General features: G+C 39.8%; 1 protein-coding gene across 3 annotated transcripts in view; it reads left to right on the top strand.

Annotated features, from left to right (window-relative positions):
• Positions 1-19,591, top strand: part of LOC147309808 (1-phosphatidylinositol 4,5-bisphosphate phosphodiesterase gamma-1-like) — a 41,508-nt gene that overhangs the window by 6,669 nt on the left and 15,248 nt on the right. The window contains exons 2-17 of one of the 3 annotated variants that reach the window (XM_086270386.1): positions 5,683-5,832; positions 6,608-6,701; positions 10,901-10,948; positions 11,531-11,615; positions 11,764-11,844; positions 13,966-14,000; positions 14,347-14,419; positions 14,509-14,604; positions 14,887-15,005; positions 15,591-15,676; positions 15,835-15,955; positions 16,081-16,249; positions 18,316-18,435; positions 18,544-18,651; positions 18,746-18,930; positions 19,379-19,579. In XM_086270386.1, the coding sequence (XP_086126512.1) occupies positions 5,683-5,832; positions 6,608-6,701; positions 10,901-10,948; positions 11,531-11,615; positions 11,764-11,844; positions 13,966-14,000; positions 14,347-14,419; positions 14,509-14,604; positions 14,887-15,005; positions 15,591-15,676; positions 15,835-15,955; positions 16,081-16,249; positions 18,316-18,435; positions 18,544-18,651; positions 18,746-18,930; positions 19,379-19,579 (1,771 nt within the window). Of the gene's footprint in view, positions 1-5,682; positions 5,833-6,607; positions 6,702-10,900; positions 10,949-11,530; positions 11,616-11,763; positions 11,845-13,075; positions 13,690-13,965; positions 14,001-14,346; positions 14,420-14,508; positions 14,605-14,886; positions 15,006-15,590; positions 15,677-15,834; positions 15,956-16,080; positions 16,250-18,315; positions 18,436-18,543; positions 18,652-18,745; positions 18,931-19,378; positions 19,580-19,591 lie in introns of those variants that run through there. The other 2 variants (XM_086270388.1, XM_086270387.1) reach the window with 2 other exon arrangements.

Raw genomic sequence — 19,591 nt, 5'->3', positions numbered from 1 at the left:
TGCTCAGCTATGTACACACCTGCATGCTTGGATTCAGTGTTTTTTGTCTGAGATGAGCACTTTGGCAAACAGTGGAGGTATTAAGTCTTGAGGCAAAGGAAGTATGGGGTTATCAAGGAGTGTCTCACTTCCTGCTTCAGATTGAAGGGCCGAAAACAAAAGGCCCAGCGTCATCTACAGGAAGCAGAGACATGGTCCACAAATGAGGAGTTGGATGTTTGAGATACTCAGAGTATTTTGAATCAACAAAGAACAATTTTGTTCTTGATTAGGGTTAGCCAGAGTCAGTTTATCTGAAATGTGCATATGTAAGATCACTATGCTGAAAAATATGAGATTGCTCTCAGCGGTGTCGATTGTCCTCCCATCTTTAAATTTTTTCTTTAGCTCCATTAAGCTGGGACCATACAGAGTATAGAAAAGTAGCTTCAGAATCTGAAAAATGAAGTCTGCATCCTTTATAATGGCCAGCAGGGGGCAACTCCTGTGGTCACTAAAAGAAGGTTGTAAGTATGTGGAAAAACTTCTCCTTTGTTATTTGATCTGTGACCTCAGTAAATGTTTTCCTTCTAATTTATTGTCTCCATTAGAGTGAAAAACAAGGATAGAGCCAGGCATTATTCAGTGCTTAACAGTTAATCGAATATAAATTTTAGGTATGATTTTGTCTTTTAGTATTTATGAAAAAAAAAGTAGTGCTATCAGCGTTAATCTTCATGGGGCTGTACGGCGCTAACGCGGTAACAAGCTAACCGCTCTAATGTGTTGACGCCGTGCAGTCCCACGCACAGGACGACCCATGCTAACTCGCTAACGGAGATTTGCCGTGTTAATGTGGTTATGGCGTTAACGTCATTTTAACGAGATTAATGCTGACAGCACAAAAAATTGGATAAATTGCATTTTTGTATTCATTTTTACTATCATTTTCTCTTGTCTAGCATGAACATTTTCCTTTACAGCAATGCACTTTCTCCCCTCCTTCAGAGCCAACTCAAAATTTAGTTCAACTACATTATTTGGTTGACAAGATTGTCTAAAAGAAGTAAAAGGTGTAAAGGTTTTTGACAAGTGAACCTGCCTATTAGCAGCGGTAGGTGCCTTTGTGTACAGATCACCAGAGGTGTTTCACCTCACCAGTCCTGGAGCACAGTGTTGGTTGGCTTCAGGCTCTCCATCGCTCCCTGCATGGCTACCACGCATGTCTCTTCCTGAAGATGCAACATAATTACCAGTAGAGCCCTATGTCTGTGAAGGTTCTCAGTCATCCAGGTCTAAGGGCTTGGAAAGAAAAGCGTCTGAAGAGCCCTACCTATTTATACATGGGCCTAAATTATTGTCTGTTATAAGCTGTTTGGCAGTCTTTCAGTATCTACATTTATAACTAAATGAAAACTAAAAAGTAAAGAAGAGAGAAGAGAAATATCCTTTAGTCGTGTTGCATAGTTTGTCCATTAGAGGCCACAGTATCAGTCCACCTCTGATGACCAGTTTACATGTATTTGAAGTGCCTGAAGAAAGCTGCTGTAACTTTTAGAAGTTGTCTTCATCCACAGCCTTTCCCACTCCTTTCTACTCTTCTTATTAACAGTAAACATCTGTGAATTACAGTAGAAAATGGAAATCAGAGCCAGAAGTGGGGCAACGTGGCATTTTTGATGCTTTTTATATAACTACAGCAAGTGCAAGAGGTTCACATCGTCGACCCAGAGTGCATTGCTCATGCACGGTAATGACAGCTTCCATAAGTCATAATATGTATTAAAGTGGGATTTTTTGATTATTTTTTAAATATTTAAATTCCAAATTTGTAATCTCCATTAAATTTAACTTCATTTTGCCTTGTCTAGCTGGGCTATACATCTGTGTTTGGATGTCAGCTGAGTTCTTCGATAATGAAAGCTTAGAAGTTTTGCGCAGCAATAATACTATTAAACCATGTTACAGTTATGTCATATCAAGCTTTTCAATGACGAGTCCTTCTAACTGTTCATTATTTAGTCCTTGTCTAACCTGAACACCTCCCTCCCTTCAATTCAAATTCTTTGAGCTGCCATAAACTATTTGTTCCAACGGGCAGGAAATTCTGTTACTAGCTGTACCAGAAGAAATTTGTTTCACTGGAAGTCCACTGCAGCTATCAGTGGTGTGTGGTTTTAGGTCAGCTATGCACAAAATGGCTTTTAGGAGAGTTTCTACAGCCAGTGTCCGTCTAGCACTGAGTATTGACAGCAAACCAGAGAAGTTCATAAGCTGCTCTCATGATAAAACAACTGATTATATCTCTTTTTGTGATGGAGGTTTACCTTGTATTTTGTTTCTGTGAGGCTTCTGACATTACCTCACACTCTTACATGCTAAATGTGCAATTGGCCCTTTGGATACGTCTCCCTACTTATTCTTTAAACTTTACTTTAGATTGCAGAGTCTGTGTGTCTTTATCACAGCTATGTTTACAGCTTAGACCCGGATTAAAGACCGTAATATGTGTGGTATTTATCAGTCTCTGCATACTGCGGAGTGGGAAAGGCTGGGTGTGTGCTGCCATAGTTATGGTGAGCGAAGTGTGACGTTTGGTGAGCCGAGCGCCTGTTTGCCTTATTGTCCGGAGTCCAAACGAAATGGCAGGAAATAATAACGAGAGCGAGCAGAGGAAAACAAATAGGAGGTTTTTGAGGTATTTCTAAAATTAGTTTGGGAAGAAAGTGACTCAGCTTAGACTGTGAAGCACTTTGTATAGCTTCATGACTGATGCATATAGTGAGGCATTTTTGTTTTTTACATGTCTAGCTTGAGGGATATAAAAAAGGCCATGGCCTAAAAAGGAGTTTTATGATGCATCAGACAAACAAAAATAAAATTAGACTTAAAAAAGTGAAAGTTTTTGGTGTTGGGCTCTGACTAGGTCTTTTCTTTTTCAGCCAGTCTGTTGCAGGCTTGCTGCTGTGTTTGGGATCACTGTCCTGTTGCATGACATCTATCTGTCTTCTCTCTCCCCAGCAGATGGCCGCCCCTCCCTGAGCTTAGTTCTGCTGGAGGTTTCTTCCTGTTAAAAGGGAGTTTTTCCTTCCCACTGTCGCCAAAGTGCTTGCTCATAGGGGGTCATATGATTGTTGGGGTTCTCTCTGTATGTATTATTTTAGGGTCTACCTTACGATATAAAGTACCTCTAGGTGGCTGTTGTTTTGATTTGGCGCTGTATAAATAAGATTGTATTGAATTGAACCCAGTTTCAGACAACTTTCAGCTGTCAGACATTTGACTCTTTGGTATACAAAGGGGTTTATAGTTGATTCAAGGTGTCAAGGTAAGGTGTCCAGGTCCTGTGGCTGCAAAACAAGTCCACTCCCCCCAACCCCCCACTGTGCTTGATAGTTGGTATGAGGTGTTTGCGCTGGTATGCTTTGTGCATTATGTGCATTATGGCCAAACATTTCCACTTTTGTCTCTTTTCTTGTAGGAAGTCTTGTTGTTTGTTCAGATGTACCTTTGAAACCTTAAGCTCTGCTCTATGTGCTTTTAGAGGTTTTTCTTGGTCCTCATTCGTGTGAAGACTTTCTTTTACACATGACTGTATATGATCATGAAGACCGCTATTAAGAGTTACCAAGCAAACATTAGCTGTGTTTCCTCTTGGTTTAGTTTGAGTGCAACACCAGGTTAGTATTTCCAAGTACGAATAACCTGGATCTTGTTTTAAATTTCACCATGATTTTCACTTTGAGACAATCAAAGGGATATTTTTTAAGCTAATGTATGTGTGAATCATTTATGTTTATAATGGTGTTTTTTTTTACATCTTATAAAGTTATTATTTCCATGTACTGAAACCAAACAGATCTCTGGTTAAGAAATTGCTGCTTCCAGTGCTGGACCCCATCTCAATGAAGTACGGCCACATTTCCATCTGAGGAAAATGGCTTTCTCTTAATCTCATGCCAAACGTGCTCCATGTCATCTCCACATGCAGGAGGCTCAGATAGGAACCAGATTTCTGTTTGATTCCAGATTATTTACAACCTGCTGAGGATGGCCTTGGCTTGATAAAGACCCGGAACACTGTTCTTTCCCCTGCTGTGTGTTCCCTGTTGTGTATGCCCTGCAGTGTACATTTTGGAAAGATAGCTTTTTCCTGGTGGGATTTTTTTATGCCAATGGGAAAAAAGCTGTTGGGCTTCTGCTTGATTCCTGTTTTTATTCGGAAGAAGCTTCTCTGTGGTGGAAAAATCACATCCAGGCTTATAAAAGTCACATTCAGTTCAAGTGTGTGTGTGCTACAGTGGGTCTTTCTGTGGTCTGTGAATGGCAGAGCATTTTTGAGCCTATGTTTATGTGTGTTTGCACAAGACATCTGCTATGTCAGTAAGCTGGGGTTTTCTTTGTGGGTGTGTCGACTGCTGCCAGTGTCAAAGCAGAGGCCGGAGTTTACATCATATTCGGCGGTCTGTCACCCGACTCCATAAGCCTGCCAGTGGAGCTTTCACTGACTGAGCCACAATTGTGCATTACATCTATGAAAGCCTTTATATGACACAGGAAATAAGCCAACGGTTAGATTGCATGTAAATCTTCATCAAATAAACAAAACTGCTTGACGTGCTATATTTTGAGAAATAAAAATGACTTATTTATAATAACTTTATGTTATGACTAAGACTGCAGTGCATATTGTAGGCACTGCAGTGCCTACAATGTGCACTGCAGTCTTAGTCATAGAATAGTTTCGGACTGTGTGCTTACCCTGACATTGAACAGGCATGTTCACAATTTGCTTCAGAATTCCAGAAGAAGTTCCAACCATCAGAACCAAAGTAAAGTTTTCTCATGTTTCGTTTTGTAATTCTAACCAAAGTTTATCTCTATTTATGTTGTTTTCATGGTCACCGCCTGGCTGCTTGCACAGAGACTAAAGGTACAAATTGGTTTTATAGCAGGCCGAATATTTTTTTGTCCAGATGCTTAAGACTGAGACCTATCCCAGCTGTCATAAGGGGAGAAACAGAGTACACCCTGGACTCTTGAAATGTCGTTGAGCATCCTCAGTACATTTTAATTAAGTTAATAAACGAAATTAAGTACATTTAGTGGCTTAAAGCCATGATTATAAAAAGGGGCCTAATCTATTTTTCTGTTTCAGTGAGTTCAGAATATTTCTAAGTAATTCCCATGACCCAAAAGTTTAGCTCTAAACTCGCAATTTGAGACATTTTTCTTTCTTTTCTTTGCTCTGTGATGTCATTGAGAGCAGATAGACCTAATATGGTCATCTCAGGCACACAGCTCTGGCTGTGAGTACAGAAGCCCCACCCACCTGTTATTCAAAACTTCTTTTTCCAAGGAGAAGCCAATCAGAAGGGAGACTGAAAGTATAATCTCGCACTGTTAATAATGCAAAACTACTAGAGTCTCAAATTAAAAATACATTAGAGAATCTTTTCCTTTAATAATGTGGAAGGAAAGCGTAAACATCGGTGTGTTGCAGACATTCTGCAGTCAGCAGAAATGTTAGTGTGTGTTTTTGGGATCTCACACACAAACACTGAGTATTTGTTCAGCTCTTCAGCAGCAGATTTCTGTGTGTTTGGCACTGAAATGAACAACGTGCCAAAGTGTGATTTATGGTTGTGCATATTTGCATTCATGCAACACAATCTTTCCTTCCTCTCTCTCTCCCTCCTACAGTCGACATACGGGAGATCCGGGAGCTGCGGTTGGGGAAGGGCTCCCGTGATTTTGAGCGCTACCCTGAGGAGGCTCGTAAGCTGGACTCCACCCACTGCTTTATAGTGCTGTACGGCCTGGAGTTTCGCCTCCGGACCCTCAGTGTAGCTGGTCAGTGTGTGTGTGTATATAAGCTACTGTCTGTGTATGTGTACTGATGATTCCCAAAGTGTTTTCACAGCTACTGTTTGGTTTTTCTCACAGTCATGTCTGCTGCTCAACTAGAACTCGCATCACATCACATAACATATTTTCTGTTACTCATTTTCACAACTTTGTTCATCTTAAACAATCAGTTTAGCACTGCTGTTTATTTAATTACTGTCAAAATGCCACATTTTGACACAATCTAACAATGTGCTTGGTTTCTCTATCATGATGTTAAGGCTCTACTGCAAACATATGTTGGAGGGCCCCTGGTGTTCAGTGTACAGTATCATAATTTGCCAAGTAACCATATAAGCAAAGCTTAGTTATGTAATCAACTTAAAATCACATCTTAAAATTTGATTTTCAACAACAAATAAAACAACCGTGTTTTATATTGTACTGTTACTTTACAATGAATCGTACAGACCTCAGTTATAATGAGTAAACCTGGAACCTACGTGGGTTTAAAACTACTGGTTTCCAAGTGAAGGTGTAAATCTTCAAAATAACAACTATGGGGAAAATGAACTCTTATTTGTTAGTGTGTGTTTTTAATAGTTTTTGATACAGAGTTATATTTGTTATGAGAATCATTTTACTGTTGGGTATGGTCTTTTATTTCTGGAGGAATTCAAGACAACAATAAAACTACAAAATTTAAAATACCTACAATTCAGTTTTAGCAGGACAATTGTTGCCCTAAAAACATTCTTGCTCTGTGAATTTGTGTTTGTAGCCTTCAGTGAAGAGGAAGTCAACATGTGGATCACTGGACTCAACTGGCTAATGATGGACACGCAGAGGGCACCGGCACCACAACAGATTGACAGGTTTGTGTGTTTGTGTTTGAGAGAGCTGTAAACCTGAGGCTTCATATACACAAATGGATATGCTCCTATATCAACACACAAATCATTCCTGTCCATCATCTTAAAGGGCAGTTTGTGCTGGGAAGGTAGAGGAACGACAAAGAGACTCTCAGATTTATTACAGTTGGTCTTCTGATCACATCAGTGTAGCTTTGTACCAGAATGACAAGTATCACAAGAAACCTGTGGCAAACATCAGAAGAAACTCTGGGTGAAAATCTGTATTATGAGTAATAATAAGAGTAGAAAACAATAATCATATACTTACACATATATAGACCACCGGAAGGGACCGGTCCGGTCTGGGGGATCTTGAGGATCAGGACTGTCCAGCCTTCGGTTAGCCATTCCGGGTGTCTAGCAGCTGGTTCATTAGTACTGCCAGAAGCTTGTGGAGTGCAGTCAGCTTCTTCAACCAGTAGGTGTGAACCATGTCGGGGCCTGGTACTGTCCAATTCTTCATACTGGAGACCCTTTCTGCCACTGTGATGGTTACTGGACCCTGTTAAGGGAGGTTGCTGTGGTCTGCTCTTAGATCCACTAGCCCCTGAGCATTGCCGTTAAGGGTTGCGTCCTTCTCCCATAAGCTCTTCCAGTATTGCTCCGTCTCCAGCCTTGGGGGTGCTGTTCTCACAAATTCACATTAACTACTTACATCCAGGGTCTAGCTAGAACCTCATAGATTTGAAACTGAAAGTTAGAAATTCCTCCACAAATAGTGATCCAATTGCTGCAGTATGGTGATATAGGCACTCTGCAGCTTTGCTTTACATAGAAATATGTCAAGTGTCCTGATTTTATTCGGTGTGTTAAAGAGACAGTAAGTAAGTAACAACTAAAAACACATCTTTTTATAATTGCATTTTGTTAACTTTTGTCTGTTTTTGTTTTATACCTTGTGAAGCACTTTGTGATCTTTTATCTAGAAATGTGCTATATAAATAAAATTTTACTTACTTACTTATTAAGTATTAATGTACAGGATGTTTTATTAAATGTCAGAAGTTTGTGAAGCTTTTATTTTGACATTTAAATAAACAGGAAGCTGGAGGTTCAGAGAATAGTGGGGAAAGCATGGCTGCACCTTTGAGACCATTCATCAAAACAATCCTTTGGAAAGCAAAGGATGTGAGTTCCATCAGTTCTTTGGGAACTGATTATAGTGTGTTTTGTGACAAACCAGTAATAGAAGTTCTAACCTGCTTATTGTGTTAATATAAGATTATATGTGTAGGAAACTTAACTTGTAGTCTCTTGTGTTAGTACTATTTACATGACAACCTATTAAGAGTTTTTTTTCTGGCTTTCTGATTTCACTCCAGTTGATGTCAATGATGTCAGTTCGATGTGATGGATGTGTACGAAGTCAATAAAGGAGCAAGTATGCTCTCTTTCCTTTCCCTGAAAAGGAGTTTGGCTGGTTGATTATCTATAACTCATTTATTCAGATTGATTAGTTAAAAAGAAGTTAGCCCCACTCAGAGTTATTATGAAGAGGGAAGCTTTCTAAAGAAGGCTATGAACATGCTTTTAAATGCTGTAAAGTTGCCCACAGGAACCTATATAGACTGGCCAGCTGGGTTCAGCAGAAGCTATAGGTTAACAAGTAGCTTTTCTTTAGTCAAAATCTAAACATGAACTCTTAAACTTTTTCTGGCATGCCCCACTTCAACAGCCCAACGGGTCAAGCCCCATAGCCCACATTTTTTATCGATTATTAACAATGAAAAAAAGATCTACGTTGAATTTGACTTAAATAGGGGTGAAGATAATCAGTGCAGTAACAACAGGAAATTCTCCTTTTCTCTGGGAAAAAACAGGAAACTGTTGAACAAAAACTAAACAAAATGAGCAGGAAAATTATACACCCCCTCCCACTCTCTTCCCCAAAACTAAAAAAAAAGGCTTTTCAGTGCCTCACCTGCAATGTCTCTGCATCTCACGTTACCTATACATTCACATCATCTGGCAATCATTTTCAATTCAATTTCAATTCTTGTTGTAGTGGACAGCAAGAGAGAGGGGCAAATGCACAGCAGCCACTATCCATTATTAATGAGTAGCAATGTATAACTTAGGGCTTTTTAGAAATACAATGTGTGGAAGGCAAAATAAGACACACATATGTGTGTATGTGATTTTGGTCTACACAAAGAGTCTTCAAATCCTGAGGCTTCTGTTTTTCTATGAGGTTGCAATTGGATTCAGGTCAGGTGATTGGCTGGGTCATTCTAGCTGCTTTATTTTCTTTGTCTGAAATAAATTGAGAGTTTTCTTGGCTGTGTGTTTGGGATCATTGTCCTGCTGAAACTTCCATCCCTGTTTTATCTTCATCATCCTGATAGATGGAAGCTGGTTTCTCACAAGAATGTCTCAGTAAATTTTCCATTTGTTCTTCTAGCTCTGCACAAGTGGTCCTTGGCTCTGGGGAAACTCTTGTGATAATTCTTTTCAGTTCTCTGTCTGAAATCTTGTGGGGAGCATCTGGTCGTGACCAGTTTACGGTGAAATTATGTTCTTTCCACTTCCAGATTATGGATCCAACAGCGCTCACTGGAACCTTGAGTAGTTCCGAAGATTTTCTGTGACTAATACTAACAGTATATTTTGCAACAATAACTTTGCAAAGGTCTTGAGAGAGCTCATTGGTTTTACCCATCATGAGATGTTTCTTCTGTGACAACTTGGTAATGAGACACCATTTTATAAGCCATCAGTTGGGACTGAAAAAGCTGATTTTAATTTGCACTAAGTGGCAGATGCTAGATATCAGCTGGTGTCCCATGCCTTTTTGCACCTCCCTTTCTTCAATACTTATTGTCCTCGCTGTATATACGTGCGGAAATTGGGTTGTTTTTAATATGAAACATTAAACTGGACAATGCTCCCCACAACCACCAAAACGGGAGGCCAATTGGTGCCAATTAAAAGTACAAAACTGAAGTAATGGAAACAATTAAAAAAAACCTGTCTATATTTGTGATCTGGGTATATCAAACGAGTGGTGACCTGGACAGAAACGGAATTGTGAGTCAGCAGTGAGGACAAATATTTATTTTGGGATGAAAATATTTGTTCCGGACAAATGTGCGGAGGCAGTTTTTTGGCTTATGTGGTGAAAGCAGAGGAACAGAGAGGTGTTGTATGGCAGAAAGACAGTTTTGTTGTCTACATAGTGAGCACAGTTTATGTTTGGAAGTGGTCGAAGGGAATGAAATGGATAATTTTATCTATTTATGAAGTTAAGGAGAAGAACCATTGGCTGAATACTTAAAATAGACGCAGGCATTATGACAAAAGTCAACTTCAATGTCTTTGAAAGTTTAATAGTTAAACAAAAAGGGAAACTCTGTATAACATTGGTAATGTGTGTCTTTGTGTGTTTTAACACTGGAACACTAATTAGATTAGCTTTGTAATGTTACAGTATGTTGTAAGTAGCACTAATATTGAAGACATTAAAAGTGAAACTTTTTCATCCCAAATATAAATGATGATCTTTTTAAAAGAAAGAAAAAGAAGGGTACTCTTAATGAAAGACAATAAAAATATCCTACTTGAATGACTTGGCACTATGACCGGCAATTTCAATTCCATTTTATTTATATAGCACCAAATCACAACAGCAGTTGCCTCAAGGCAATTTAGAATGTAAGGGAAAGACCCTATAATAATATAGAGAAAACATCAACAATCAGGTGCAAGCACTTGGCAATTGTGGGAAGGAAAAACTCCCTTTTAACAGGAAGAAAACTCCACCAGAACCAGGCTCAGGGAGAGTCAGCCATCTGCAGCAATCCCAAGTTGTTAGGAAATGAGCACACCATGGATAATGTTCCTTCCTCACACTAAGAATAACCAAAATCGATAACATCGACTTAATGTTTTAGTTAGTATGACCAAAAATGATGCACTGGGCACATTATCATCAGGAAATTATTTATTAGTTTTACCTAAAATAGAATGACTTCTTTTCAGAGCACAGTCTGTCAGAATACATGTTCTGCTTCTATGTTAACAGTTAAAACAAAGTCTAAAAATATTCAGTGCTTTCCTTTAACTTCAGTGTTTTAGCACAGTACCCAGAAGTGTGTATGTTAGAGTTTAATGCTTTTAAATGCTTTCTCTCTCCTATTACTTTACCCTCTCTCCCTCTGTAGGTGGCTGAGGAAACAGTTTGAAGTCATGGACAGGAGCCACGAGGGCAGGTGAGTGACATGCAGGCCTTCAGCACCCAGTTGTAAAGCCTATGACGGCTGCTCATTAGTGGGTGCCACAGCAGGTGGAATTACGGTGAAATCATATCCAGATCTCATCAGAGAGACTCTGCCAGGGACCTGCCCATACACCTCCATGCTCCGAGGCAAATATCACGCAGACTATTTTAAATCCAGGCTTCTGTTTGGGTGGAAGTAGCTCCAGGACAAACAGCCTGCCACCCCCTGATAAGGAGGAGGAAGTGATGTGATGCGATGCCGGGAGAGGGCAACTTCCTGTCTCCTGTGAAAATAGTAACAGTAGCTAGAGAGAAAGAGGTGGGAGGTGGCAGGTCTGAGACCAGTAGTGATAGCGGTCATTGAACCTAAAAGATCCCAAGAGCGCTGGCCTAGATTCTTTTCCAGCTTCCTTCTGTAATCTCTTATTGATTTCTGAAGTTGCATATGTAACGGTATGGTATTTGCCACCATGTGACTCACTCTGAACAAACTAGATGATTTTTTCATGTGCTGAGTTTAGATTCACTGCACTTGAATAAGGTTTTTCTTTCTTTTCTTTTGTTCCCATCCCAGCATTACAGTAAAGGATGTGAAAGCTCTGCTGCCTCAGGTCAACTATCGAGTGCCCAACATGCGCTTTCTCAAAGACAAGCTACAGGTTAGAGTGAAACATAAGTCTGAGGATCATTTTAATGTTTTACTGCCTGCAGCTTCTTTGCCTTTTTGAATTTGCTCTCCTGCATGTTCTGACTTGACCACAGCACTGTTTGGTGTCACTGTAACTCACAACAAACCCATTTACATAGGAGGTGGAGGCCAGGAGCGACCTGTCATACCCCAACTTTGCACAGCTCTACAGAACACTGATGTTTGATGCACAGAGGAGTGTGAGTGTCAGATATAAACCTACATACATTTGCAGAGCACTGGAGGAAGTATTAAAATCGTATACTTAATAAGTAGCATCATCAGGATGGAAAAGACAATAAAGAAGGTTTTTCTTAAGTCACTATTATAAACCATATACTAAATGTTATGCAAGGAAAGTTTTACTGTCCAAGTGGTTTCAAGGGTGGGGGGTACACCTTGCCACACCAGAATGTGAAATAAGCCAGCGAGCTTGAGCTTGAGCACAGCCTACACTAATGATATGATAAGGAACTCATTATTGGAGTTTGGATTTCATTAAATCTATATGATGAGATATAGTAGGTTGTTCACCAGCTAAATTGTTTCATGTCCTCTGGAGGATTCATTTTGACATTAGGAACTGTAGGAAAAAATCTGGGTTAAGTTCAATATCAGCAACTAGCGCTATAAACTAAGCATGCTACGTCCTGCGACAATTTTCACTTTGATCAGGAATAAGCTTACTGAGGAAACTGAGACTCAGTTGCCTTTTTTAGGATGCCATTACATGTTGTTAGTGCTTCGTAGCTACAGGGTGTTATACAGCATGACCCAAAGTGGCAACTGATGAAAATCTTTCAAGAACCTTTTTTTGTTGTTGACTTAGCAAGCATAGACAGTGAAGGAAATGGAGCTGTCATGATGTCAACCATCAGTTTCTGAAGTAACTTTTGAACCCTCAAGATGAATGTTTTCGCTGTCTTCATCTTGGTTGCAATAAACTTGACATGAAAGGCAGGTCTGGCTGAAAAGCACACTCATTAGCAAATGATGCCACTAACAACTCTTTAGGCAGTTAGCTTGCTGTTTCTCACGGGTCCTCCATTTTGAAACACAGCATGACCAAAATGTACAAAATAGGCTTCATTTTTTTATTTAGTATATCCCAAAATGAGTAACTGAGCTCACAATTTACTATGGTCAACACATGAAGTTGTTTTTTTCCTAGACTTCTATGCTATGTTAAGTAGCTAGCAAAGTGTCTGTGTTAGCATGCTACGAGCACACATTGGTTTTGATACCTAAGACCAAACAGAGAAATCCTGTTCAGGATGTTTTATTCAAGAAATCATGCAGCACGATTTTAGTCGTTTTTATATTCTTCAATTTTCTAAAGCTCTGGCTGCTACAACAGCAATATAACATAATTGTTTTCAAAACATTTGTAGACAAAATTAAAGAGGTAAGGATGAGAGTGTTTGGTAGGGTTGCCAACTATCCCGTTTTAGCCTAGACATGGCGTATAATGAGGCAAATTAGTTTGTTCCTTATTAATGTCCCTGGATGCTTGTGTCCAGTCACAACCAACACTGATGACCTATCAGGCACACCACATGTGAGGAGTAACACGTGATTCGTAAAAATAACGTTTGGTCTCCGTAGCATAATAAACTGGGTAATTGAAGCCTGTATTTACAGTATTTTTATTTGAATATTTTTTTCTTTTCTGATTATTTTTCAAAAAAATGACCATCATTTACTTTATTTTTCTTTATTGTGTTAGAAAAGGCATTGAAACTGATTACCAACATTTTACTGCATTTTTATTATAAGAATATGGACATAAAGTGCATATTAAACTTTGCCCAGCTGACTGTGCATTGTGCTTCTGGTGCACCAGTGTCCCTATTTGATAGTTAAAAAGTTGGCAACCCTATGATTGGGACATGTGCAGAGAAGCGATGGGGATATATTGGTCAAAGGATGTTAACCATTGAGCTGCCAGCAGGAAGGAAAGAAGGAGATTCCAGAGAAGATTCATGAATGTAGTGAAGGAGGGCATGCAGAGGATTGGTGTGACAGAAGAGTTTGCAAAGTATAGGGTGAGATGATCCACTGTGGCAACCCCTGAGGGGCTAGCTCAAGGAAGAAACAACAGCAATATTTTATATGTTTATACAGTATTATATTTATCTGATCTTGATTGTTGTACTTAAATATCACTTAGCTAAAAGTTTCAGTAGCTCAGAATTCCACTAAGTAAACACACCAGTGCTGTGATACTTCCTCTTCTGCTCTCATGCACGCTTTGCTCACTTTGTCCTTTACTGCTCCCTCCCACCTGTCCATCACCTGGTTCCTTCCCTTTTGTTCTTCAGATTATTGAGCAGCTGGAGCTCTCCTTCCCTCTGCGGTGAGTTCCTCCACCTTTTTGTCCTCAGTGTCTTGTCCTTCATCCTCACATCCCCTGCTATCCCACTACTCCTCCAGTTTTCCCAGTTTATCAGGGAAGTTTTGCATTTCAAATCTTTATATGATTTGTCACATTAATGAAATTTAATAATTGTTTTGGATGTCCAAAAAAGTGAAATGTTTTCTTAAAGTTATGTATGCGATGGGGCGGTGGTAATAAAATAAAGAAAGCTATCACAATGAAATTATCTATCACTAAAATTCTTGATGTTTCATGCCTGCTTTCTCATTCAATAGTACTTTCAGACGTCTGCCATCTAATATCTTGTAAATCACTGTCTTTTCAGAAATGTTGACAGACCAGAGCTATGTCAAATCTCCCTCTATGACTTTCAAAAGTTTTTACAGATGGACCAGAAGGTACAGAAAAGATTGAGTGCCCATCAGCACACAGAAAAAGCTTCCCAAAACTTCTTTGCGCTTACTTTTCTTTATCCGGCTCGTCTCAGGAGTCCTGGGCGTCAGATCTTGGTCGTGTCAGGGAGTTTCTTATGGGCTACATGAGGGGGGCACCACAGCCTGAGCCGATGCTACAACTGGATGAGGTGACACACTAAATAAGCACAAAAAGTTAACCTCTCAACAATCCACCAGGTCACTGACAACCTCGCTGTACGGCTGCTTTTGTTATAGACACATACGTGGTCAGTGCTGGTGTTCCAAATGACCAAAGGAAAATGGTACATTACTGAAGTGAAACCCTAACCTGAGATGAAATGCCATTGGCCTGATGGATGTTCTCGATAAACTTGAGCATACAGTCAAATCACAGTGTTTTCCTGACAATTAGATCTTTTTGCTGTTTTTTGTTTTTGTTTTTTTTTTAGTTCCTGACCTTCCTGTACTCTAAAGAGAATTCTGTGTGTGACCCTCGTCTTTCACCCGTAGTTCCTGATGACATGAAAAGGCCATTGTCTCAGTACTGGATCTCATCTTCGCACAACACGTAGGTCTCACAGGAAATCTTTCAAGTTCACAAATATTCATAATTCAATAAGAACATCTTTTAAGCTAAACACAGATGACAGTTTAAAAAGTTCAGTGATAAACTACCAACTTTATTATAGAGAGCATGTCATTAGAGACTGAGTTTGCAGATAGGAATTTTTATTCTGCTTGCTAATATTTTTAGGATTTTTATACATTTTTTGAATGTTTTTTCCAACGCAGAAGTGAAAGGGATATTGCTGTTCTTTGACATCTTATTATCAAAAATGTTGAGTTAAAAAAATTGGAAATTGAAAAGTCCTTCATGACAGAGATATTTCAAGAGAGATATTCAAAATCCTCGGATTTGCTGGTAACTGCTGAAAACAATACGATTCAATATTTCTGTGGAAATTTAAAGACTGGAGTCTGTTTTGTTTTTGGTTTTTTTTGCTTGCTAGTTGCGTCGAGGGGTAGTGCTGGGGGTTGTTAGTATTTATTTTTTTAAATATCATTACGGTATATTTTTACTTGCTACAGTATTAGTTATTCTATAACCACCGCTGCTATAACCAGGTTGTTTTCTACATTCATGCTTTTTCAGGTACCTGACAGGTGACCAGTTTTCCAGTGAATCATCTCTAGAAGCCTACGCTCGCTGTCTGAGGATGGGCTGCCGCTGCATTGAACGTATGCGAGATGTTTTTTAAACTCACTGGTGAACTACTCCTTCCTGCAGTTTATTACATACATAGTGCTGTTCCACAAGCTTTGGGTTAACCAATACAGGCTTCATTTCAGGGTCTAAAATCTTAACTATATGTTTGATTTTTAATTTCTAATCTAAGTGGACTGCTGGGATGGACCTGATGACCTGCCAATCATCTACCACGGCCACACATTAACTTCCAAGATCAAATTCCTGGATGTGCTGCATACCATCAAAGAACATGCCTTTGTTATATCTGAGTGAGTACATGATTGTGTTCATTTACTGAGCCGTATTGCTAAAGTAGCAGTTTTAAGTAGCGACTGAATCACCATTTTTTTTCTTTAGCATTACAGCTCTTCTACCTACTGTTGTGTCTTTGCAGGTATCCTGTGATCTTATCCATCGAGGACCACTGCAGTGTGGTCCAGCAGAGGAACATGGCCACGCACTTCAAGAAAGTTTTCGGAGATCTGCTGCTCACCAAACCGGTTGACAATAACGCAGAGGAGCTTCCTTCGCCCTACCAGCTCCGCAGGAAGATCCTCATCAAAGTATATACTCAACACCTCAACACTGAAGAGATTTTTCATTTTAAATTGAAGTTAATATCACACAGTGATGTTTGTCAGGTGGTAACAATGTGTGCAGAGATGTGAGTTAATTCAGAACAATGGAGGAGGTGTAGATAATGGAAAAATAAAACTATTTTTAAAGGTTGCCTTCAAAATAGATTCAAAGCTGTATTGCTCTCAGCTCTGTATATATCTGGTCAAAAGTTTCATCATATCCTGAAAATTTACACCACATGTTCACCAGAAAGCTTGACTATTCCACAGAGTGGTAGATAGAGTAGCTGACAGTAATTACGATGCTGCCCTCAGCTCTCTGTCATCAGCCCCAAAGCACAGCGTCCCACCCTGTCTATGACCAGCCAATCCTTCCTGATTATAGGCTAGAAATGCACGCAAGCACAATTAGTCTGCCTATAGTTAAGACAAAGAGTTACTTTTGGCCATTTGAAAAACAAAAATCTCTTTGAAGTTTAAGTTAATGAAATGCCACCTACAAAAAAGGTGTTAAATGAAATGTCGAAAAATCGTTTTATATTTATACATTGGTGTGGAAAAGTGTTTTTGCACCCTTTCTGTTTTCTTATTTTGTTTTGTTGTTTGTCACACTTAAATGTTTCAGATCATCAAACAAAATGTAAATATTAGACAATGATACACAAGTAAACACAGCATGCCATTTCTAAATGAAGGTCTTTATTATTAAGGGGCAAACCTTAATAATGAACTGCATCGCCCTGTGTGAAAATGTGATTGCTGCGAAAGCTGTGGGATTCCAGTGAACCATAGTGAGAGCCATTATCCACAGATGGTGAACACATGGAATAGAGGTGAACTTTCCCAGGAGTGGCCGGCTGACCAAAATTAGCCTAAGAGCGCAGCGACGACTAGTCCAAGAGCTCACAAAAGACCCCAGAACAACATCCAAAGAGCTGCAGGACTCACTTGCCTCAGTTAAGGTCAGTGTTCACCATAAGAAAGAGACTGGGCAAAAAGCAACATAAAGGCTCTGTGGACTGATGAGACAGAAGTTAAACTTTGTGGAAGGTGTGTGCCTCATTACATCTGGCGTAAAAGTAACAGGAACATCATATTAACAGTGTGATGGTCTGGGGCAGGTCAGGACCTGGAAGACTTGCTGTGTTAAATGAACCATGAATGCTGCTGTCTGCCAAAACATCCTGAAGGAGAAAGTCCAGCCATCTGTTTGTGACCTCAAGCTGAAGCACACCTCAGGTCTGCAGCAGGACAATGAACCCAAGCCCACCAGCAAGTCCACTTCTGAATAGCTTAAGAAAAACAAAATGAAGACTTTGGAGGGGCCTGGTCGAAGTCCTGACCTGAATCTGACTGAGATGCTGTGGCATGACCTTAAAAGGGTGTTTCATGCTGGAAAACCCTCCAATGTGGATGAATTATAACAATTCTGCAAAGATGAGTGGGTCAGAATCCCTCCACAGTGCTTCACTACCAGTTATCACAAATGCTTAATTGCAGTTGTTGCTGCTAAGGGAGAAATCAGGAAGGGGACAAACACTTTTTCAAACCACTATAAAATTTATAATGCCAGGTATTTATTTCTTGTCTTGATATCACTTGCATACTCTTACCTCCACCTAGGCAAGATATATTTTTTCCCACATTTTTTTCCACACAATTTGTCATAATTTAAAAAGAGAAAAAGGTTTCTGATTATGACAAGAAACTCAAGAAAAACTGCTTTGGTAATGAGTGCGGCAAAATAATACACTGTTTTGATTTGTATGTGTAGATTTTTCTTCCCCTTGATTTTACTTAAAAATGGCTTGTATGTCATGGCATGGTGGCCAGTTCTTTGACATCATTTCAGGCCGTGTTGAAATCGTACAAATGCAAACACTGACAGTTCCATTCCCTAAATGGTGATGTCTGACAATGAGATCACTGTTTACCTTGAGCTGTCAATTAACATTTCAGATTCCACATTAATGGAAAATACACCTGGTTGAGATTTTCCTGGGACAGTAAACCTGTGGTGCTCAGCATCTTTCTTTCTTCCTCTGTCACAGCACAAGAAGCTGGTTGAAGGAACCCTGTATGAAGAGGTGACGTCAGCCAGCTACTCTGAAAACGACATCAGTAACTCCCTAAAGAACGGCATCCTTTACCTCGAAGACCCCATTGACCATGTGAGTTTGTGTAAGCTTGGCTAAGTGATTATGAAGAAAATATACTTTAACCTCTAACTCTAACTATACTGATCGTTGTGTGTCTAAAATGTGTGTATCCATTTGCAGACATGGACGCCACATTATTTTGTCTTGACCAGTAATAAGATTTACTACTCTGAGGAGACGTCTCATTATCAGACAGCTGATGAAGAGGAGGATGATGAAGGAAAGGAGGTAGAAAAGTGGCACATAGCAACACATGGCAAAACTTGGTGCTTTCGCAACCAACTTTGGTATTACTACCTCCTATGTCTTTGTAATTGGTCAGGAGTGCAACAACAATGAGCAGCACTGTGCAGAGCGCTGGTTTCATGGGAAGCTGGGTGGAGGACGCGATGGCCGACAGGTGGCTGAGAAACTCCTGCAGGAGTACTGCGAGGGCGGGGCCAAAGACGGCACCTTCCTGGTCCGGGAGAGTGAGACATTTGTTGGAGACTACACCCTCTCCTTCTGGTCCGTGTGTTTTCTGTCATAAAATAGCTGATAAATTAGTAACACAATCTGGTGCAGAGAAAGAAAAAAAAAAACAACATTTGTAAAAAAAAAATTGCCATTTCATGATCAGACATCTCAAATTTAAATTATCTCCAAACCCCATATCCAGGAATGTCAGAAAAGGTTTCTAATTATCTTGAAAGTTCATTAACAGAACAGCTTTACACACTAGACAGACTCGCTTAGGAAAGCCCAGGCTTTCCTAAAATGACTAGCGGTAACTAGGCTTAAAAAAAACTTTAGCAAATAAGGAACCTAAATGTTTAGAAGTTGCCTACAGAAGAATAAATCATCGACAGTTCAGGGACCCACATATGATAAAACTCTGACTGAAGAAGATAGGACTAAAGAGACTAGAGAGAAGGAACTAAATCACAGTACTAATGCAATCTTATTCGCCTTCCAGGCGCTCTGGTCGGGTCCAGCACTGCAGGATACATTCACGTCAAGAGTCTGGCTCCACCCGCTTCTACCTGACTGATAACCTGGTGTTTGACAGCCTCTACCGGCTCATCTGCCACTATAGAGACACGCCGCTCCGCTGCAACGAGTTTGAGATGAGGCTGGGAAACCCTGTACCTCAGCCGAATGCACACGAAAGCCGAGAGTGAGTGACTCA

This window comes from Aulonocara sp. 'chitande type north' Nkhata Bay, linkage group LG17 (assembly GCF_057382095.1).
Source record: "Aulonocara sp. 'chitande type north' Nkhata Bay isolate Kocher_YH1m ecotype deep benthic linkage group LG17, A_spYH_male_GT1.1, whole genome shotgun sequence".
Lineage (NCBI taxonomy): Eukaryota > Metazoa > Chordata > Actinopteri > Cichliformes > Cichlidae > Aulonocara > Aulonocara sp. 'chitande type north' Nkhata Bay.
The sequence above is the reverse complement of the archived record's forward strand: the minus strand, read 5'-3'. Positions and strand labels throughout refer to the sequence as shown.